Source organism: Vanrija pseudolonga, chromosome 3 (genome assembly GCF_020906515.1).
Source record: "Vanrija pseudolonga chromosome 3, complete sequence".
Taxonomy (NCBI): Eukaryota; Fungi; Basidiomycota; class Tremellomycetes; order Trichosporonales; family Trichosporonaceae; genus Vanrija; species Vanrija pseudolonga.
In genome coordinates, this window is record NC_085851.1 from 2,520,838 (window position 1) to 2,541,169 (window position 20,332).

Consider the following 20,332-nt stretch of genomic DNA (forward strand, 5'->3'; position numbering starts at 1 on the left):
GTGACGACGTGCTCGAGGCAGCCAGCACCGACACTGACATCTCGACATTCATCGCCCACATCCTCCCCATCTCACATCACATCTCTTCATCCCACCACAATGCCCCCACCACGGTTCGGCGCGACCAAGTTCCGCAACGCCGTGCCGGGCTTTCCGCCGCGCGACGAGTGGTACCGCTCGAGCCTGCCCCACGCTGCCGACGCCCCGCCCAACACGTCCCAGTTCAGCTCGGTGGTCAAGACGAACCGCGAGCACGTCGTGACTGTCGCACTGTCAGGCGATGCGAGCATTCGTGCGTATGACGCCGTCGGGGCGAACGAAGGACAGACTTGGGCGGGCAAGCTTGGAGCTGGTGTTGCAGACTGGGACCTGGGCCGCGTCGAGGGCGGTGAGCTGCTCGTGGCTGGCACCAATGGGACTGTAGGTTGCTCGTCCGCGTCGCAGAATGCTCACCTACCAGGTTTCGTACTATACCGTGGGCGGGGTCGCGGCGCCAGAGCTCCGTCACAGCTTCGCTGTCCAGGGCAAGCCGACCAACGTCTACCTCCACCCCACGACGGGCGGCATTGCGCTCGCCTCGACGGCCACTGCCCCGGCAGCGGTGTACGATCTTGGAGCGGGAGCTACCCAGGCAACTTTGACCCTCACCCCGACGGACGGGCAGGCGCTCTGGTCTTCGGCATGGAGCAGCGACGGCCGCCTCGTGGGCGGCGTGAGCAAAAAGGGCAACGCGTACATCTGGGATGCGCGTGCGGGCTCTGCTCCGGTGCACGAGAAGGCTGTGGCTCTCCAGCCTTTGAAGCCTGCGCGTGTTGCATTCGTCGGACCTGATCTCTTCGTCACGTCCTTCTCGCGCTCCCGCGCCAGGCAGTACTCCCTGCTGTCGGTGCAGAGCGGCCTCGGCGCAACCTTCAGCGCCACGCTGGACAACTCGCAGGGCCCGCTCGTGCCCCTCGTCGACGAGGAGCGCAATATCGTTTACACTGTAGGAAGGGGCGACATGACTCTTCGCCAGATCGAGCTCTCCGGTCCCCAGGGATACCAGGAAGTCACCCACTCCCTGCCTTCGCCGGCTACCTCTGGCTCGCTGGCCCTCGCGCATTGGTCGACCTTGCCGGTGATGGAGGCGCAAATCGCCAGCGTCCTCGTCCCCATTGTCGACAAGGACGGCGACACCATCCTCCCGGTCCAGATCAAGGTGCCCCGCAAGCAGCTGATCGACTATCATGGCGATCTGTTCCCCGACGTCCTTGGCACGGTGCCTGAGCAGTCGGCCGCCGACTGGTTCAGCGGAGGCGACGCGAAGCCCCTCCCAGTATCGATCGACCCCTCGCGTAGGGCCGAGTGGGAGAAGAAGACGTCCGAGTGGAAGGGCAAGGCTGGTGGAAGTGCTGCACCTGCTGCGGCCAAGGCCGCGGCACCTGCCGCCGCGCCTGTGACCCCGCAGCCGGCAGTAACGCCTGCTGCTGTCGCACCTGTGCCTGCGCCAGCAGCCGCACCATCGCCTGTTGTAAAGGCGCCTGAAAATTCGGCTCCGACTGTTGTGAGGAATGGGGCTTCGGAGGCTGCCGCCACTCCAGCCCAGCCAGCCACCCCCAACCAGCCTGCTGTCACGAGGGCGGTCGACCCCCCGGCAGCCTCTCAGAACGGAGGAGCTTCCGCCTCTCCTATTCAGACCCCTACACCTGCTGAGAGTGCCTCTTCTCCTGCACCCGCTGCACCCTCGGCACCTGCCACTCCAGCCTCCGCCTCGTCGGCTACATCCACTCCTGCCACTCCCTCTGCCACCACGCCGACCGCCACCACCCCTGGTGAACGATACAACCCCGGGTGGTCGCGCAAGTACCTCGGCGGCAAGGCGCCCCTCAACCCCACATACGACCAGATCCCAGCACCTGCGACCCTGCATCAAGACTCGGTTATCCTGCGCTCCACTCCCAAGGTTGCCTTCTTCTCTATTCAGGGCCCTGGAGGCCGCATTGCCGTGCAGCCGTTGTCCAAGAAGGGTCGCGTTCCCAACGGCGGCCACGGCTACCTCTCTGGTGGCGTCGGTGTTGCCGACTTCCAAGTGGAGCCATTTGGCGACCGCATCGTCCTGGCTGGTGAAGACGGCGAGCTGCGTATCTGGGAGGTCCATGAGGGAGGGATTGAGGGCCCTGGACCAGAGCCAGAGCTCATCATCCAAGGCAACAGGATTGAGAAAATCGTCCAGGTTACCTTCCACCCCACCGCCAAGGACCTGCTCCTCGTCGCGTCCAACGACTCGGGCAAGGGCCACCTGCGATTCTTCGACCTCAAGATCGGCCTCGAGCAGAAGGTTGTGCCTTTCGACTTTGAGATCTGGAACTTTGCTATCGAGCCTACAGGAGACCGTGTTGCCATCGCCACGAAGAAGAGCGAGATCGTCATCCTGGACCCGCGCGATGAGACCAAGGTCGTCAGGGGCAAGGCGCACGATAGCCTTCGCTCGTTCCAGCTCGCGTGGATTGACGAGACCCACGTCGTGTCAGTGGGCTTCAACAGGGGCTCTATGCGCAAGGTCCAGCTGTACAACGTTGGCGACGAGGTGACCAACAAGGCTGGCGTGACCATTGACGTGTCGCCCTCTGTCCTCTTCCCGGTCTTTGACCCTGACACGTCGATCCTCTACGTCTGGGGCAAGGGCGAGCGTGCGATCCACGCGTTCGAGATCCACCCCGACCACGCCAACGAGCCAGTTGCCAAGCTTCCAAGCTACAACGCTGCCTCTGGCGCCCCGCAGCTCGCCGTCGCCCTCCTCCCCAAGACGGTCGTGGACGTTCGCAAGGTCGAGGTGGCGCGCGCGCTCCGCCTCACGGCCAAGACCATCGAGGAGGTCACATTCTCCATCCCGCGAAACAAGCCCAACTTCTTCCAGGACGATATCTATGTGCCTACCCGCGACTGGTCGACGCCGGCGACTGGCGCCGAGAAGTGGCTCGAGGGCGACAAGAGCAGGCAGGGTGTGCTTGACCTCAGGCCAGCGGATCTGACCCCCTGTAAGTTAGCTAACCAGTAGCCTAAATGCGTAGCTAACAGCCCACAGTGTCCCAAGCCCCCGTCACCACCACGGCGGCACGGAAGAAGTTTGTCCCTGCGGCCAACGTCATGTCCGAGGAGGAGAAGAAGAAGCAGGAGATGGACCGCCTGTTCCAGCGTGCCAAGATGGAGGACTCGGACTCGGACGACGAGCCACAGCGCCGCGGCGGCATTCCCCCTCCCGACGACGACTGGTAGCGGTAGCCAGGACCCCACCTACCCATCTACGTATGATGTACATGCATGTCACAATGAAACGTCTAAATCACCCCTGGGCACTCATGCGCTCTCGTCCATCTCGTCGCCCTCGACGCCAAAGCCACGGCTCCGCAGCGTGTCGGCAACGACCTGGTGCACGTCGACGTCGTCCTCACGGACATACTTGCCACCCTTCAACGACTGGGCGTACTTGGTGTCGATGGTGGTGAAGAGGTCGCGGAGGCCGGCAAGCGCCTTCTTGAGCGCCTCGACGGCTGAGAGGCCATCGTACATCTGCACGCGGATGTGGATCTTGGGCTCGGAGGGGTGGGGGGCCGAGTAGCCGCAGTACTCGACGTCGGGGCTGGCGTGTGTGAGTTCAGGTTCCCTTCCAGCGTGCTACGCCGCCGACCCACTTCTTCATCAGCATCCAGCGCAGGGCGTTGCCGAGCGTGTGGTCCTCCTCCCAGAGGCAGAACGTGCAGGACGAGTAGTTTGGCTCGTAGCCGGGCAGCTGGGTGGGTAGGTGTGTCAGCCTCGTGCTCGTGCTCGTGCTGCCGTGACAAAAGAAGCATGCCAGGGCACGGCAAGCCACTCGGCAAACCAAAGCAGACGCAACAACCAACCAACTCACAATCGACACCTTCTCGTGCACCTCGCCCGAGTTGGCCGACATGTGCAGGATGCCGGCGTTGTCAAGACGCGCGTGCCTGCGCGACGCGGCCTCCTCGTTCTTGCGCTCCTCTTCTGTCTTTGGTGCCATGGTGCGTGGGTGGTGGGTGCAGGTGCAGATGTTACAGAGCAAGAGTCGATGAGCGCACTTCGAGCACAGGAAGTGGAGGAGGAAATCAGAAATCTGATTCGTTACGTAAATAGTCCTCAAGTCTACTTTACGTAACATTTGCCACGCGACCACTCGACGCCACGAAGCCAAGGTTTGAGTGTGGCACTCGCTTCCCACACAAGTCTATTGTTCGCCTTCACCTCGACAGGCCAGCCAACCAACGCCCAGCGAGGTGACTACATCCGAGGAAAAACTACTCACTCGTGTGTCGCTCGGTCGCTCGCCAGCGGCATCGACGACAGGAATAGCACCTGCCATGCGCCGAGCGCGCGCCCAATGTGCGTGCGCGTGCCGACGAGTTTGATGATCGCGGCAGCCAGCGGCAACGGCAGCGGCTGACGCTGCGGGGGCCGCGTCACGAGGTGTTGAACACCGTGTCATCGCCGTTGTCGTCGTGTCGAAGTCTAGGCCCCCCGCCCCGCCAATGCCGCGGGCGCACCACGTCGGCGGACGGCTTTGCCGCGCGCTCAGCTACTTACGCCTGTGGCCGCCGCTGATGCACGGCCAGCTGTCCCGCATGCCGCAAGCTTGCCGAAGGCTGCCGCTCGCTTGTTCGGCCGCTGACTCGGCTCTGTGTACCATGCAGATCAGTCAGCGCGCCACGCCCGAACCCCGCATTCCCGTCTGCGGTCGGCCGGCCGAGCATTCCTTATTCCTTGGAGAAAATCAGCCTGAGCCCCTTTGATTCCCGGTGCGGAGAGACGTCTATTGAAATGCTAAGCCACGTACGTCGTATTCGGCATGCATCTTGCGCTGCAGTCCATTGTTCTCGCCGAAGCGCGCCACAACGTACCCTTGGAAAACAACGCCGCCGCGTCCTCCATATGGCACGCTGGCGGCGCAGCAGCGATCTGCACTCCACATGGTCTGACTCCGGTCGGCACCTGCGCCACCTGCACGGTATGTGGCCTGCGCCAGCGCTTACGGTGTCACGCAGGCCCTTGGGAGACATCCGCGGAGGCAACGGTGATGCACTGCTTTGTACCCAGTGACTGCCGCCCTGCCTGGCTCACGTACGTACACCGAGTACGTACTTAACTCGCCAGCGGTGGAGGTGCTTCTTATCATCGCCCCCGCACAGGCTCGACTTTGCAACTCTGACACACCGCCCAAGATGATGAGCCCACCCCAGCTTCCATTCTCCCTGCTCCCTCCCGAGCAGATGGACACTACTGGGATCGCCCTCGACAATAACGCCCCGCGCCTCCAGCCTTGCCCCGACGTCGTCGACTACCAGCCCATCCCATCCAGCTCCAGCCAAGAGCCCTCGACGGCCATGGACGTAAGCGCAAGAACGCAGAGCCTGATCAACAAGCACAAGCGCTTCCTCTCGTACTCGGGGGCCAAGAACGACGCACGCCCGTACCCTTCCCCCAGCCAGCTGCACACTCAGTGGATCCAGTGGTCGCTCCAGGCAATGCAGTCCCAGCCAACACATACAGCTGTCACCAGCAACTTTGCACCAGCAGCGCAACAGCCTGCCCATACCAACATTGTCTCTCCTGTGAGTCTTTTGTGTGATGAGCACGGCCGGTGGTTCTTTTGTTGAGGGGGGCGGTGATCCCCACCTGGCGTGCGTGGCACCCTGCGTGGCGCCAAACGACCCCTACTTTTTTCGGCGGGGCCGGCTTGGCCCCGAGGAGGCGTTGGCCTCGCCGATCCCCTGTCGCGTGCATGGTGCGGCAAGAGGTGGTAGAAGTGTCTTTGCAGCATGCCGAGGTGCCGATGGATGGCCCATTGAGACTCGCCAAGGTCCGCCAAGGTCCATTGTGTCAAGGGCGGCCTCTGCCGACATGACACTCCTTCTCGGCTCGCTCTCGGCTAGCTCCTGTCTATCGCGCTTGCCAACCCAACAACACAATACGAAGTGCATAATGGGTACCGAGATGTCGCATTCATGGCGATGCGATCATCGAGGTGCACCTATGGATCGCGAGCAGACTCGTTTGTTCGCCAGAGGTCCCATCGTCGTTGTCGACGCTGGCATTCCTCCCTCCTCGCATCCTCTCCAGAGCACTTAAGCCGCCATGCTGACACCAATGGCAGACCCAGGTCTCTCAAACGACCCTCCCACTCCAGCTGCTCCTCCAGCACCTAGTTCAACATCCCATCCAGCAACCCCTCCAACAACCACTCCAGCCATCTTTCCAGCAGCCACTGCAGCTGCCCATCCAGGAGCCGCTCCAGCAGCTCCAGCAGCAGCCCATCCAACAAGTCCAGCAATTCCAGCAGGCCTTCGCCCATCCCCACCCCGGGCCAATTACCCCTATCTCCCCCCTGCCCTACGTCAACTGGGAAGTAGGACCATCACATCCGACGCAGGCCTACCCCACCTACCCAGACTACTTCACGATGGTGTCGCAGCAGCTCCCCAATGCAGCCGTCTCGCCCATCCAGTCGACCCTCAGCGAGCCCGCCACGCCTGCGATCCTAACCCCGCCCGACCTCATGACTGTGAGCTGTCCCCATCAGCACGATTTCTAACCCACAGATGGAACACACCTCCCAGTCCATGCATCCTCAGCAGCACGCCTTTGCTGCCCCCGAGCTCCATCGCCTGCCCGTCCCACCCCCTCACGTCCTCCCACCCCCTCCCCCACTCCCCATGAACCTCCAGTGAGTCGCCACACCTCTGCCAGAAGCTGACCACCAGGCTCCCCAAGCGCAACCCGGCCGACAGGCACACTGGCTACGTCCAGCACGCTGAGGGCGAGAGCAGCTCTGGACGCGAGCGCCTGATCTACGTCAACCCTGCTATCGCGGCGCACCTCCAGGCTGGTGGTGAGGTCGTCGCCGAGGGCGCGGACGGCAAGAAGCGCAAGTTCCGTATCAGCCGACGCCCGTCGCCTTCGGCTGGTGCTCATCCTTCCACGTCGCCCGAGATGGGCCCCAAGAATGTTTAAGTTGGCGAAATACCTTCGCCTAGTAGAACAGCAGCTGTCTGCTTGCTTGTAGTCCCTTGAGCGCGGGTGCGTAGACCCACGCACAACTCCCCCCTGTCAGTACATACACGTGTGGGAGCGTCAGCAATTAGTACATCGTCCTAAGATGACACGATTAGTAGATTTCTCGGTGTACATCGTTGTATGAATGGACATCAATCCGCCTTGGACGTGGGTGAAGTTTGACGGTTTGGTCCAGTCACCCCACACTGATTGTCACCAGGCGCGCCCCCTTGTGGGCGCCCAGGACGGGGGATCTCTTCTTCTTCCTTCCACTCTCTCTCTCTTTGTCTCCTCACCACTCGCCCTCCTCTCCTTTGTCGACCTCCTCCTCAATATTACTCTTCATCGACTCGTCATTCCTTCTGTCACTCCCCCACATCCAGCAGCAGCTATTCCCGCTCGTTGGCCTCCACCCCTAACCCTTCCTCTGCGTCGCGTGTCCCAGTCGTAGTCGTAGTCGCCCTCCTCCTAACCTAACTCTGACCACCGTCACTCATCTACTGGGTGCCATTCATACCCACCTCACCCATGACATCGGTCTGAGGTTCATTCCGCCAACCTAACGAGATGTCGGGAAGCACGGGCTTGCCCTCGCCTGACCCGTCGGTACCGCCTTCCTCGGCGCCATCCAGACCCGAGTTCACCTTCCTCCTGATGAGCGTCCCGCCCTCGACCGTGCTCAATACCGAGCAGATGGCAGAGATCGGATTCCATGACCCGAAAGAACGGCCGTATCGACGGAACCAGGTCAGCGCAACTTTCTTTCGGTGCGTTGCCATCTATGGTCGCTGATCGGCGCTGACTGCGATAGCACACCCCCGGAGCTCCAGTGCGACTACTGCGACAAGGCAGACCACATCTGCCGTTGCCGGGCCCTCAAGACAGCTCCACGTGGACGAGGCTACTTGATACGAGGGCCGTGTCAACGGTGCGACTGCAGGCAACGTTGCTCCCATGCCACTGGTCATAGGAACAAGGAGGACAACACTCTGCTTCGCTTCACCACAGACAGCCGAGTCTTTGTCTACCTCCCAGACGGGCTTGAACTCAAAGAGATCGTAAGGTCGCTTCTTGCGCTGCGCTCACGTAGATTCATCTGTCGACCAGGAAAGCGTCGCAATCTTCACAACAGAAGTCTGGTGACATCGACAGCGGTCTCGGGGATTCGCCACCCAACCGTTCGTCGAAGAGGAAGCGCGACGACGAGCAAGAGGACAGCAGTCATGGTCGGCCCAACCCAACTCGGTCCTCCATCCCAGACATATTGCGGAGGGCAAGCTCGTTAAATCTCTCCGACTCCGACGCCCCAGCGCTTCGCAATGTCACTGTCCTGTCCGACGGCTCTCGGGTCAGCCACGGCAGCCGTCGCGCTCCCCAGCCCCCGTCACGCTCTACTACCGCCAGCCGCCACCCCGCCGCGATCTCCACCACGACGCCGGGCGATCAGGCACGAACTCCGCCCCGAGAGATCATCACAGTTAGTGACTCGGAGTCGTCGGGGTCGGAGGAGTTCGCGCCGCGCGTCACTGCCTTCCGATCTCGGGTGGCGGCGCCACTCCCCGTGGGTGGTTCGGACGACTCGGGCGAGCCGCCCACAACCGCAGACGTAGACAGTCACCACCGTAACGGCGCATTGCACGGTGCGGAGCCCGTCGATGGCGCGGGTGACGGCAGCAAGTCACCACGGCCCGACGGCCACGTGCCAGAGCATCACTCTCGCGAGCTGGCAGACTCGGGGAGTGGCGTGGGGCATGACGCTTCACCCACCTCCACCATCACTGGCGACGCCACTCCGCCCACCTCCGCCGCTCCGCAGCAAGAGCCTCGCCCCCATGATAACAAGGACAACACCACTCCAGTCCTGGACCACACCTCCCCGGAGCATCTCCGTGCCAAACTCGCCCGCTTGGAGCAGGAACGCCACGAGACGCTCGTTGCTCTTCAGCGCGCCGAGGACCCCGACGCTACCGAAGACGAGGAGGACGACTTTGACGCCTGGCTGGAGAGTGTCTGTGGCTGAGAACAAGTCATGTCGAGCTGCTAGCGCCCCCAACTGTGAAGCTTCCCGCAAGCCCGATCATCAAGCGAACGACTTTAAAATGCAAGACGCCGCCAATTCTGTGCTCTTACCTTCCATCTTTGTGTCCATTTCTGTTCTGCATTGCATCGTCGTTCGCGTGAGTTTGGTATCTGCACCAGTAACGCGCCACTACCCGCCCCACCCGCCGTGTCAATATGATCCATGCCCTGCGTACAAATACTATTGCGCCTTTCGCCTTGGTGCGCTTTCCGTCTAAGACCTCTTCTACGCGTGGGCCGCCTGCTTGGCGTCCTCGGCGGCAGCGTTCAATGGGGAACCGTTGGTGAATGCCTTTGAGCAGTTTGCCATGGTGACGGATGCACGCGAGATGGGGTCGGTGCGGTAGAAGTCGGAGATGGGCTTGCGGAGGAGCTCGCTCGAAGGGGCGGGTGCGCTCGACTTGGCGAGCGACTCGAGACCAGCGCGGAGAGCCTCGGTGGAAGGAGCCTCAGCCTCGTCGTAGCGGACAAGGGTGGGGGAGATGTCCCAGAGACGGTCGCGGACCTGGACAACGTCGTCATAGGGCAGGGGCTGGCCGACAACCTCGGAGAGGGCACGGATGATCTTCCAGTCCTCGCGGGCGGCGCCAGGAGGAGGAACGGCGGTACGGCCCTGCTGGGAGCGGCCCTCGGTGTTGATCCAGGTGGTGGCCTTCTCGGTGTAGGCGGCACCGGGCAGGCAGACGTCGGCGTACTGGGCACCAACGTCACCGTGGTGGCCCTGGTAGACGACAAAGGCGTTCTCGGGAATGGAAGCGGGGTCGACGTCGTCGGCGTTGAGGAGGTAGACAAACTTGGGCTGGGCCTTGGAGGACGAAGCCGAAGGAGTGAAGCCAATGTCGTAGGCGGCGGCGTGCGAAGCGGCACGCTGGAGGATGGAGAAACCGTTCCACTCGGGGGTGACAAACTTGGCCGAGTTGTCAAGGACGTGCTGGGACACGGCCTTGAGGATGGCGGCGCCGTCCTTGCCCTCAACGGCAGCCGAGCCGACAACGATCAGAGGCTTCTTGGCAGCAGCGAAGAGCTTGGCAAACTCGCCATCGGCCTTGCCGCCGAGGAACGGGGCGACATCGGCAGCCGACTTGCCAACGCTCTCGTACTTGAAGGTCGAGTCAAAGTCCTCGCCAATGACACCAAAGTTGTGGCCGTTCTTGAGCCACGACTTGCGGAAGCGGGTGTTGATGATGGCGGCCTCGTGACGGGGGTTGGTGCCGATGAGGAGGACGGCATCAGCGTCCTCGACGTTGGCGATACCAGTGTTGAAGAGGTAGTTGGAACGAACGTCGACACCGGCAGCGGGAGGAGCCTGGCCGTTGACCTGGTCGAGGGTGGTGTTCTCCGAGCCGAGGCGGTTGACGAGGTCCTTGAGGGCAACAAGCGACTCGGTGTCGGCGAGCGAGCCGGCAACGGCCTTGATCTCGTCACCCTTGGCGCCCGACTTGGCAAGACCGACACGGATAGCCTCGAGGGCGTGCTCCCACGACGAGGGGACAAAGCGGTCGCCCTCACGGACCAGGGGGGTGGTGAGACGCTGGTAGCGGAGACCGTCGTAGGCGTAGCGGGTCTTGTCGTTGATCCACTCCTCGTTGACGTCGTCGTTGAGCTTGGGCTGGATACGCATGACCTGAACACCGCGCGAGTCGACGCGGATGTTGGAACCAACAGCGTCGAGAACGTCGACCGACTCGGTCTTCTTCAGCTCCCAGGGACGGGCCTGGAACTCGTAAGGCTTGGACGTGAGCGCACCGACGGGGCACAGGTCGATAATGTTGCCCGACATCTCAGAGTTGAGCGTCTTCTCAATGTACGTGCCGATCTGGAGGTCGTTTCCACGGCCCGAGGTTCCGAGGTCCTCGACGCCAGCGACGTCGTTGGCGAAACGCACACAACGCGTGCACTGAATGCAGCGGTTCATCGACGTCTTGACGATGGGGCCAAAGTTCTTGTTCTCGACGGCACGCTTGCCAGCAATCTCGTGGAAGCGTGTCCTGTCCGAGCCGTAGCGCATCGACTGGTCCTGGAGGTCACACTCGCCTCCCTGGTCGCAGATGGGGCAGTCGAGCGGGTGGTTGGAGAGCAAAAACTCCATGACGCCCTCACGCGCCTTGTGCACCTTGGGCGTGTTGGTGAAGACCTTGGAGCCGGGCATGGCGGGCTGCGCGCACGACGCGATCGGCTTTGGTGCGCGCTCAACCTCGACGAGGCACATGCGGCAGTTACCGGCGATCGCTAGCCTGTCATGGTAACAGCTGCGGGGTGGGTTAGCTTAGCTATCGGCTGGCTTCCGACGACCGCCGTCGCCGTCGTGCGCGCGCGCTACTCACAAACGGGGGACGTTGGCGCCGCTTCACAAACAGTCAGCACATCTCTCACACAAAGCACTAAACGTACGCAGCCTCCTGTCAAGGTGTCAGCGCTGCACACATTACACAAGCCACAACAACTCACGCAAGCCTGAATGAGCGCGGTTCCTAAAGAGGGCCAAGGTCAGCATTACCACCCCCATGCACTGGAGCCACGCCGCACGCACCAGCAGGCACGGTCACCTCCTTGCCGTCGATGGTGAGCGTGATGTCCGCCCTGCGGACGCGGGACGTCGAGAACAGGCGGCCTGTAGAGGAGTTAGTCGGGGCGGTCGGAGCTCGGGACTGCGGCCGTCGGGGCACGCAGGACGCACCAGCGGGAACCTGGCGCGCGAGGGTGCGGGAGGCCGACAGCCGGGGGAGCATGGCGGTAGGTCGGGCGGGGGGAGGGGCGGCGGAGAGAGAGTGGTGCGATGGGGAGTATGCACTTGTCGGTGGTGTCGAGCAAGTCACCGATGCGACGCAGGCTGCAGTCCGTACCCAGCATCCACCACCGCACCCAGGAGCACTCGGCAGTGAACGCACCAAGTCCCAGCCAACCGCGACGGGCTGCGTTGGTCATAACGCCGCAGTGTGGCACCCCCAAGGAACGACCAATGACCAAGGGGCAAATACGCATCGGAACAGAGACAGGCCGGTCACTTGGCGCAGCATGTCATGCATGTCAGCAATTGCATGCACTCTTCGACTTCATACACGTTACATGTGCAGTGCGCATCGGCACAATCTATACACTGGCGACCAAAATCCCAAGAATCTAATCAATGTACAATACAGGTGGAGGGCGAGCGAGTCTGTCTACGCTGCGCTGCGCCCTACACCATGCCGCCAGGAGCGTCGCGAGGCGACGGCGTCCGGCTCCGGTCCTTGTTGTTCCAAGGCCGGTTGACTGGTGCGTCAAGAATGTCAGCACCGAGCCCAACGCCGTTGAGCGCGGCTTCGATCGGCTGTGCGGCTGCAGGGTTCGTCTCGTCCTCGAGGCCAAACACGGCCTCCGAGTTGGTCGCTCCAAACTCGGATTCACTCGAGAAGCTCGTCTTGTGGCCGGTGGGGAGGTACAGGTTGCCCATGCGCGAGCCGGCATGCCCACTACCGTAGGTGCCCGAGAGACCGTTGGCCCAGTATGTCGGGTCGGCGGGCGGGGCGAGGCCACCAGGCGCCGAAGAAAAGCTCTCGGTGCTTGCCACGAAGGGCAGATTGGGGGCGTGCTGGGCCAGAGGGTACGCCCCGACATCGGGCTCGCTGCGGTTCTCGTGGATGGGCAGATTGGACGACGGCGAGCGAACAATGCCGCCGCGGGACATGACGTTGCGCAAGCGGGTGTCACCGTTGCTGAACGAGTCTCCGCTGTTACCGCGGCCGTACGGTGCCATTGGCCGCTGTCGCCTGGGCTGCAAGGGGCTGGTACCTCCGCTCGCGGCCGGCTGGGCGGCACCGTCAAGCCCGTCGTCAAAGAACTGGTTGAGAGAGTGGAGGGCGCCGACCAGGTCGCCCATGGACGCATTGTCGGGAACCGATAGTGGCGGCGAGGGCAGCTCGAGACTCGCCTGGCTGGCAGCCCACTGATTGCTGCCGCCAGGGTTGCCGTTGATCGGGCGGAGGTCAGAGAACTGGAGGACCGAGAAGTGCGCCGAAGCTGCCCTTGATTCGACAGCGCAGGTGTTGAACACTGCCAGCACGTTCTTCTTTGTGACGGCAGACCTCTCAGTCGCGTTCGGCACGCTCCAGCCAGAAGCCTCAATCGGACCAAAGAGCTGGTCGGCTGGGTCGGCAGGCGGGACGTCTGGAGCACCAAGAGGCATGTCGAGGACATCGAGCGCCTGTGCCGCATGCTTGGTTCCCACAAGGCGAAGTAGAGGCTTGAACAGCTCGTTGGCGTGAGGTGCAAGCGGGGCTCGGGCTTCGGGGAACGCCAGGACAAGCTTGAGCACCTGCAACGCCTTGTCGCGCATCCAGTCGGTACGGTTGAGCACAAAGCCCAACAGGACCGTCACGATCTGCAAGGCATGAGTGCTGAGATGGTCGCGGAGAAGAGCCACAGCCTGTCGGATAAAGTCGTCCTTGGTGCGGAAGCGGGCTCGGGCAAAGGACGTGAGCAAGCGAGAGAAGCCCGCGTTGCCTTGTCTGTCCGCAATGTCCACGAGATCAAACGCCATGCCTGCGAGCTCCTCGTTTGGCTCGCCCAGGTCGGTGGAGTGGAGCATCCATGGCAAGGCGGCCACGAAGCCGTTGATCAACCGGTCATCAGCCCCGTCGATAAGCTGCGAGTCGGGGACGCTGGTCAAGCGGCGGATGACGTCAAACGTCATCATGTCCGTCTTGGATGACCGCAGGCCAATGAGGAGCAAGGACTGGAGATGAGGAGGAGGCTCGGTGTAGTCGGGAGGACGGTACGAGACAAGGTGCGACACCACGGACTGGTCGGCGAGGTTGGTCTTGTCCAGCACGTGCGAGAGGAGGTCGACAACCTCGTTGAACTCGGCCTCGTATGGTGTGGTGAGACACGCCATTGAGCACCAGAAGATCTGGGGGTACGATCTGATCTCGCTCGCCGTCAACGACTGGACGATCGAGGCGAAGGTGTGCATGACCTCGGTGTTGAAGGCTTGAATCTCGGCCTGCGGGCTTGCGATCGTGCTGGACAGGCGCGCGAGGACGTCGGAGAGCATGCGGGGGTTGACGCTCGGCGACAAGATTCGGAACACCTGGAACGAGCGGCAAGCCAAGTGCCGGACGGTACACGAGGTCGCCCAATTGAGTGCTAGCGAGCCCCACTGCTTCCGAAGCTTGGGTTGCAGCTGCTGGAGGATGCCGAGGATCTTGGCCACCAAGGTGGACATCTTTGCCGGCGCATGGAACAGAGTTTCTCCCTCGCCCGTGTCGTCCGTCTTCCAGAACAGGTCGGCACGCTCGCGGCTAAGTGCTGTAGTTTTGAGCTCCGCGGTGGCCCACACCGCCGCACGCTCCGCAGGCTCAGGAGGCTGGACGTGTGACTGATCGCTGATCCACGTCCGGAGCACTTGGAGGAGGACAGTCTGAGCTTGTTCCCGCATGGCAGGGTTGGGGTCATCACAATGGATGAAGGCGACATGCAGGAGGGTGGGCAGACGGCTGTTGAGGTTCGAGTTGACCACCCGGTGAGGCAGCAGCTCACCAGCGAACAGCAGCGCAAGCTGTCCTTGCGAGAGTGGCTTGGTCCGGAGTGTCGTGGAAAACAACACATCCAGGTTGGCGTGCGAGCTTGCAGGGCTGGCCGGGACGTTTGCCTGGGCCGAAGTCGCCATGTCGGACGGGTCGACAAAGTCGGTGATCTCGTCAAAGATGATATCGCCTGCCGGAGAAGAAGCCAGGCAAGCAACAATCTGGCGGGCATGGACCACAAAGTCGGGGCTGCCACGCTTCGCGCCTTGCTCAAACAAGAACTTGACCAGGGCAGTGGTGTTGCGAGATCGGCCAGAGCCAGCAAAGCTGACCAGGATGTCGCGGACCGAGTCCATGTGGTCGTCGCTGAAGCGCACCACGAGGAACATGAGATTTGAGAGGGTCTCGTGCTCGCGAGCAATGTCCTCGGCGGTCTGGTCCTTGGTTGCGGCGTCAAGCTCCAAAACCTTCATGAAGGCAGGAAGGATGCGGAGCGTGGCCTGGCGACGGGGGGCGTCGAGCTGGCCCAGTCGCGTAGTGCACTCGGCCAGGAAGGGAATAGCCAGATCGGGGTAGAGCTCGGCAAAACGAGTTAGCAGGTCAAGCTGCGCCTGGTTGTACACGTTGGGAGCGGTGCTGCCAACTGCCGAGAGCAACTTGGACGCGGCGAGCCGGTCGGCAGGGCTGTCGAAGAGCCAGACGGCGAGCTGGAAGGCGCGTAGGCGTACGTCTGGGACGGGATGGCCGAGCTTGGACAGGGACAGGCAGGCCAACTGCGCCGAGGGAAGCTTGATCGTTCCATCGCTGATGAGGTCCGCAACAACGCCGAAGAACGACGACTCTAAGGAAAACTGCTCTCCTTCACCGAACGACTGGTGGAGCACTTCGTCGGCCAGCCGGGACACGTCCCAGTTGTACTTGACGAGGGCGTGCAGAGCCTTCCTCGCCGTCTCGTGATGGCTTGGCTGAGTCGAGGTGAACATGCCACGGATCCATCGGAGCACCGTCAGCGGCTCGACGATCGTCTCAGAAGCGTGAGTCGCAGGTGTGGCGTCCGCAGCTGAGATCAGCTTGCCCTGGCACAAGCTGGCCATGGCTTCTGCTGCGGCCGCAGACAGGAGCTTGGTCTTGGCCTGTAGGTCGTCCAAGTACTGCGCACGGTCGCGGTCCCCACGGTACGAGTCGGCCGCAGCTTGAAGTGTGTGCGACTCGCGAGCTTTGGCGACATCTGGTCGCCGTCCAACATGACACCAGTCGTAGCACAGCTTGAAGATTGCTCCACGGACCTCTTCGCCAAGGAAGCGGTCACTGCTGTCAAGCTTGCCGAGGGCGGTGGTGAGATGGTCGACAACGATACAGAACCACCGACGAAGGCTCTGGAGATCATAGTCTTCGCGTGCCGCGCGGTCAGAGAGAAGGTTGAAGGTGATCTTGACAAAGCCGATGAAGGAAGACAGGTTGGCAATATGCGAGGGGGATCTGTTGTCCAGAATCATAGGCGATATCAAGCGGAAGACATGAGCAGCGGCCGTCCACATGATGCCGCTGGCTGATGGCTTTCGCGCCGACTGAGGTAAGATGGTCGCCTTGTACGAGTCGGCCAGGTGGCGCACAAAGGTGAGGAGCTGCTCGGCCAGGGGCGAGAGAGATGATGCGCGAATCGATCCAAGCGCATACACTGCAGCATCCTGGAACCGACGGTCATCCCACATGAGAAGACCCATGAGGTACTTGAAGATCAGAGGCGTCGTCAACAGCTCTGTCGACAGCGTCGTGTCCTTTCGCGGTAACTTTGGGGTCGTCACCGAGGCGTCGACCGTGGCTGCCAGCACGGAGAGGTACATGCGCCACTGTTCGGCGAGGACCGTCGAGTCCGAGGTAGATCGGTTAATAGCCCGAGCGCTGCGGCTCGGCTTGCCCGAAGCAATGTCGCCGACGTGGGTCTGTAGGCGAACGGCCGTGTTGCCAACCAGCGTTCGAAGCACTTCCACAGGCTTGGGCAGCTGGTCGCTGACTTTACCGACGAACGTCGGGAAGATGGCCAGCCACAACGCAGCGTCCTTGGGACTGTCGCTCTCGGCCAGCTGCTGGAGCAACTTTGGTCCTTTCAGAGTGTCGAGCCGATGGTGGTCGTTTGTTGTCAGCATCGGAAGCGACCGCAATGTCTTCATGTCGGCTTCCTCGATGTTGGACTTGTACATCTGAAGGACAGACGAGAGTGACGGCTTGTCAGGAATGACGAGACGGCTGTACCTGAACGGGGCGGACGGTGCCCTCGACTCGCCTGCCAGGTCACGCGCCGCTGTGAACACGGTGTGCGCGAGCCGACGGAGCCCGACACAGGTCGAGGAGAGCAGGAACATGCCCGTGCCCTCGATCTTGTTGATGAGGCCGGGGTCGATCTTTGCTGCCTTCTCGGCCGTACGCTGGTGAGTCGCGAGCGTTTCCAGGACGTCGACCCAGAGCTTGGCGACACGCACGAGCTGCGACTCGAGGAGGCGGGTGGCGACGAAGTGCTCGCGGAAGACGTGCCTCGTCTCAAACACAAACTGCCTGTAGTTGTCCACAAGGAGGAGGCACAAGGCCGGGTCCTCTGCCACGCTGCGCATGGTGGTGGATGCCACCTGGCAGGTAGCAGGGTCTGCTGAGAAGGTAGATCGACAGAGGATGTTGACCAGTTGGGTTCGGTTGGCCGATACGGGGAGCATGGAGCGCATCGAGTCGAGGAGAGCAGCAAGTAGACGGAATGTCGGCTCATAGCGAGTGGGATACGCCACGTGAATGTCTCCGTGCTTGTGCGTGACCTGCTCTCCCGAGCTGTCCATGTTGGCGCTGGAGGCGTGGATAGAAATCGTGACAGCGTCGGATGATAGCAGCACGGTGCCGACAGTACGGTCGCAGGACTGCAGGATGCTGACAGCGACCGGGGCGACCTTTTCAACAAACTCTTCTGCTTGGTCCAATCCCTCCAACACCAGTCTGCCCTCACCACTCGTCAAGTTGTCCAGCTCGAAACGGGTGAAATCTGGGCCAGTGGGGAACGGAACCGGGAGGTCGTGGACAACTGATTGGAGCGTGTAGGTGGAAGCCCGAATCGCGACATAGGCCCGCTCGGCATGGTGGAGCTCTCCAGGTGCACCGTCACCCGACCTGCCTGGCTGGCAGTCGTGCAGGAACTCGGCTACCAAATCCTGGCCATAGTCGAACTGCTTGGCGAAGACGTAGTGGAGGATGGCGACAAACGGCTCCAGGGGAAGATCTGAGGGCACCAACAGACCGCTGTGGGCAGGGAAGTGGATCCTGATAAGACCTTCCAGTCGCTTCCTCGTCGTCGTCGAGCTCTCAGGGCATCGGTGGAGGTACACCCACAACAAACGGATGAACGCATTCATGCCGATGATTCGCGAGGACCGGTCCTTGGACTTGGAGGCGATGGCGTCGATACACCCCTGCCAGTGCTCCATGAACACCTCACGAGGCGATACACAGAGCGCGACGACAACGAGCGGGAAGGCGATCGGCCAGTAGCGTGGCTTGGACGCCATGGCGATGGCGCGCTGGAGCACAACCGCGATCGCCTTGGCCCAGACCGGGTGGTTGACCTCGGCGGTTGCCGTCTCGATAACTGGGTGTAGCAGCTGGGTAAAGGTGTCCGCATAGGCAGACTTGAGCTGGGATCCATGAGCATTGGCAAAGAATGTAGACAGGCTTTGAAGAAAATCAGCCGCCATCTCAAGCTCATCCTCGGGATAAACTTTGAGCTTGAGGTGGCTGACGCCCTTGAGGATGTGCTCAATCTTCGATTCCTGGTCCTTTGAAGCCCCTGAGCTCAGTCCGCTTATCTCCCGAGTGAATCTGTCGCTGACGGTGAGGAACCTGGTCTTGGACAGCTCGCCGAGGAAATCAACAAGCAGAGCAGAGACGTCCCTTCTGTGGGCGACGTCGTCTGGCCGTTCCGATCTGAACAGGCTGAATGCCGAGTGCTCGAGGTTGAGCGCGACGTCCTCGCCGAGCGTCGGCACGGTGCGGACAATGTCGATGAGGGCACGGTGGTAGATGTACTTTGCAGCGGAGGCCTTGCGGCTGCCGAGGACTGAAGCAGCTTCGTCGGCTCTGACCTGGAACCCGAGCGACTGAGACAGGTGCGATCTGATGTCGTTGGGGCTGATGTTGTCCGACTGTATCCGGCACCAAGTGTTAAGGAGGTCAATGACACGGCGAGCGTGTGCACGAGCACAGTTTGCCAATGACACCAAAACCTGGTCAAAGGCCGGATCGACACCAGACGCCAGCACGGCAGAGAGCGAGATGTGCGAGTTCTGGAACGTCAGCTGGGGCGCTGGCGGCGATCACTGCACACGCACCAAAGGCTTGGCCAACAACTTTGTGATTTTTGGGTCAGCCGATTCACGAAAAGCCTGAAAGACGACGCGCAATGCCTCCTCCGCCGGGGTCTTGCCAAAGTTGTCCAGTGACTCGTCCCCAGTATTGACGCTCATCTTACGGGGGAAGGTGCCGAACATGCTGGTATCGCTGCCCTGTCGTCCAGCCCGCGACGGCGTCGATCGTGCCGGTATCCGTGGCAACATGGGTAAGGGATAGTCCTCTGCGCGGAAGCTCGACGAGCCCTGGGACGTCACTGAGCGACCGCCAAACGATCGCTGCGAAGAGTGCATCGTCGCCACGGAATGCTTGCCAGCCGTGTGGTTGTACCCCAGGGGCTGCTGCCATGCCGCCGACGCCTTGGTGTAGCCCCTTGGCCTGCTGTTGTGGTGGGTCGAGGTGGGGGACGGTGGCGAATCGAAGCGGTTGAACGGGTCCCGCAGAGTCGGGTACCGTGGCGCGCCGTACTGCTTCGAGTCGAGCGGCGGTAATGAGGGGACGGGGGGTGCGCCTTGCGTGTTGGGCTTGAAGACGTTCTTGAGGGATGCGAACGAGCCCTTGCGCGGGCCGAGCACGCCCGCACCGCTCCCCGACTGCTGCATCGAGTGCGCGATCAGCGACGACGACGACCCGTTCGACATCTTGCCCAGCCGTGGCGGCTCGAGTGCGAGGTCGTGGGCCGACGCCGAGTGACTCAGCCCGCTCTTCGGCAGCTGGGCACGCAGCGAGCCCGTGTTGAACGCATTGGCGCCTCCGCCGTTCGCGCGGTTCATAGGGTCGGACGACGTCGAGGGCTCATGGCGATGCGTGTAGAGCTCGGTGTCGGAGGACGCTCCTTGGCTGCCGAATGTCGTTCTGGAGAAGGATGGGAGCGTAAGGTCATCGTCGTCGTCGAGGTCTTTGAAGGGTCAGTGAGTACAAGGTGGGGTGAGTAACCTAGCGACGCGCTCACCTGGGATTACGATTTCCTCTGTCATGGTGGTGGGTCGTGAGGTTGGAGGAAATTTAGAACAATGCAATCAAGGCGGCGGCGGCGGAGGTCGTGAGTCGGGAAAGGATGTAGCCGCTGTCACTGCGACGGCCGCGACCCTTGTGAGGTGGCTGCTGCTGGTGCGGTGTCGTTGAGCTGATGTCGTTGCCGTTGCCGCGTTCAACGCCAGTGGGGCTTTTGATAGGTGTAGTGGTACAGTGGTTTCGTGTGTATGCTTTCTGGTGGTCGAACGCGGCGCGCGCGAGTTGCGATGCGAGGAATGTTCCAAGCGGTGGGTGATCGATGGACGCTCCGGCCTGGAATCCCACAAAGTCGCATCGGTAGGAACCAC

The 20,332-nt window shown here is 62.0% G+C and overlaps 6 protein-coding genes across 6 annotated transcripts; 3 read left to right on the forward strand and 3 right to left on the reverse strand.

Moving 5' to 3' along the window:
• The first annotated feature begins 60 nt into the window (after positions 1-60).
• Positions 61-3,300, forward strand: CORO7 (Coronin-7). The gene is made up of 3 exons (XM_062771083.1): positions 61-420; positions 461-3,017; positions 3,065-3,300. The coding sequence occupies exons 1-3, from the start codon at positions 100-102 to the stop codon at positions 3,253-3,255; spliced, it is 3,069 nt and encodes a 1,022-aa protein (XP_062627067.1). The 5' UTR covers positions 61-99; the 3' UTR covers positions 3,256-3,300.
• Positions 3,281-4,045, reverse strand: rpc19 (DNA-directed RNA polymerases I and III subunit RPAC2). The gene is made up of 3 exons (XM_062771084.1): positions 3,890-4,045; positions 3,672-3,769; positions 3,281-3,619 (listed from the first exon to the last, which is right to left on the reverse strand). The coding sequence occupies exons 1-3, from the start codon at positions 4,016-4,018 to the stop codon at positions 3,337-3,339; spliced, it is 510 nt and encodes a 169-aa protein (XP_062627068.1). The 5' UTR covers positions 4,019-4,045; the 3' UTR covers positions 3,281-3,336.
• Positions 4,046-5,213: 1,168 nt separating this feature from the next.
• Positions 5,214-7,002, forward strand: LOC62_03G004565 (uncharacterized protein; the record flags this gene model as incomplete). The annotated part of the gene is made up of 4 exons (XM_062771085.1): positions 5,214-5,603; positions 6,146-6,553; positions 6,591-6,715; positions 6,753-7,002. The coding sequence occupies 4 exons, from the start codon at positions 5,214-5,216 to the stop codon at positions 7,000-7,002; spliced, it is 1,173 nt and encodes a 390-aa protein (XP_062627069.1).
• Positions 7,003-7,611: 609 nt separating this feature from the next.
• Positions 7,612-7,953, forward strand: LOC62_03G004566 (uncharacterized protein; the record flags this gene model as incomplete). Its single annotated transcript, XM_062771086.1, has 2 exons — positions 7,612-7,811; positions 7,875-7,953. The coding sequence occupies 2 exons, from the start codon at positions 7,612-7,614 to the stop codon at positions 7,951-7,953; spliced, it is 279 nt and encodes a 92-aa protein (XP_062627070.1).
• Positions 7,954-9,269: 1,316 nt separating this feature from the next.
• On the reverse strand, positions 9,270-11,912 carry nuo78 (NADH-ubiquinone oxidoreductase subunit, mitochondrial). The gene is made up of 3 exons (XM_062771087.1): positions 11,801-11,912; positions 11,650-11,734; positions 9,270-11,372 (listed from the first exon to the last, which is right to left on the reverse strand). Exons 1-3 carry the CDS (start codon positions 11,850-11,852, stop codon positions 9,350-9,352), a joined length of 2,160 nt encoding a protein of 719 aa, XP_062627071.1. The 5' UTR covers positions 11,853-11,912; the 3' UTR covers positions 9,270-9,349.
• Positions 11,913-12,167: 255 nt separating this feature from the next.
• On the reverse strand, positions 12,168-20,265 carry TAO3 (Cell morphogenesis protein PAG1). Its single transcript, XM_062771088.1, has 3 exons — positions 19,963-20,265; positions 18,992-19,908; positions 12,168-18,946 (listed from the first exon to the last, which is right to left on the reverse strand). Exons 1-3 carry the CDS (start codon positions 19,985-19,987, stop codon positions 12,302-12,304), a joined length of 7,587 nt encoding a protein of 2,528 aa, XP_062627072.1. The 5' UTR covers positions 19,988-20,265; the 3' UTR covers positions 12,168-12,301.
• Positions 20,266-20,332: the final 67 nt, after the last annotated feature.

Bases quoted from the DNA above. Each gene is read 5' to 3' on its own strand.
- CORO7 (XM_062771083.1), top strand. From the start codon at position 100: ATGCCCCCACCACGGTTCGGCGCGACCAAGTTCCGCAACGCCGTGCCG. The intron at 421-460 runs GTAGGTTGCTCG...CTCACCTACCAG, and splicing joins TGGCTGGCACCAATGGGACT to GTTTCGTACTATACCGTGGG. The intron at 3,018-3,064 runs GTAAGTTAGCTA...AACAGCCCACAG, and splicing joins GCCAGCGGATCTGACCCCCT to TGTCCCAAGCCCCCGTCACC.
- rpc19 (XM_062771084.1), bottom strand. From the start codon at position 4,018: ATGGCACCAAAGACAGAAGAGGAGCGCAAGAACGAGGAGGCCGCGTCG. The intron at 3,770-3,889 runs GTGAGTTGGTTG...CTACCCACCCAG, and splicing joins TGCACGAGAAGGTGTCGATT to CTGCCCGGCTACGAGCCAAA. The intron at 3,620-3,671 runs GTGGGTCGGCGG...CACACACGCCAG, and splicing joins CGCTGGATGCTGATGAAGAA to CCCCGACGTCGAGTACTGCG.
- TAO3 (XM_062771088.1), bottom strand. From the start codon at position 19,987: ATGACAGAGGAAATCGTAATCCCAG. The intron at 19,909-19,962 runs GTGAGCGCGTCG...GACCCTTCAAAG, and splicing joins AGAGGAAATCGTAATCCCAG to ACCTCGACGACGACGATGAC. The intron at 18,947-18,991 runs GTGCGTGTGCAG...CTGACGTTCCAG, and splicing joins AGTTGTTGGCCAAGCCTTTG to AACTCGCACATCTCGCTCTC.
- nuo78 (XM_062771087.1), bottom strand. From the start codon at position 11,852: ATGCTCCCCCGGCTGTCGGCCTCCCGCACCCTCGCGCGCCAGGTTCCC. The intron at 11,735-11,800 runs GTGCGTCCTGCG...ACTCCTCTACAG, and splicing joins CGCGCGCCAGGTTCCCGCTG to GCCGCCTGTTCTCGACGTCC. The intron at 11,373-11,649 runs GTGCGGCGTGGC...CCCACCCCGCAG, and splicing joins GTGACCGTGCCTGCTGGTGC to CTGTTACCATGACAGGCTAG.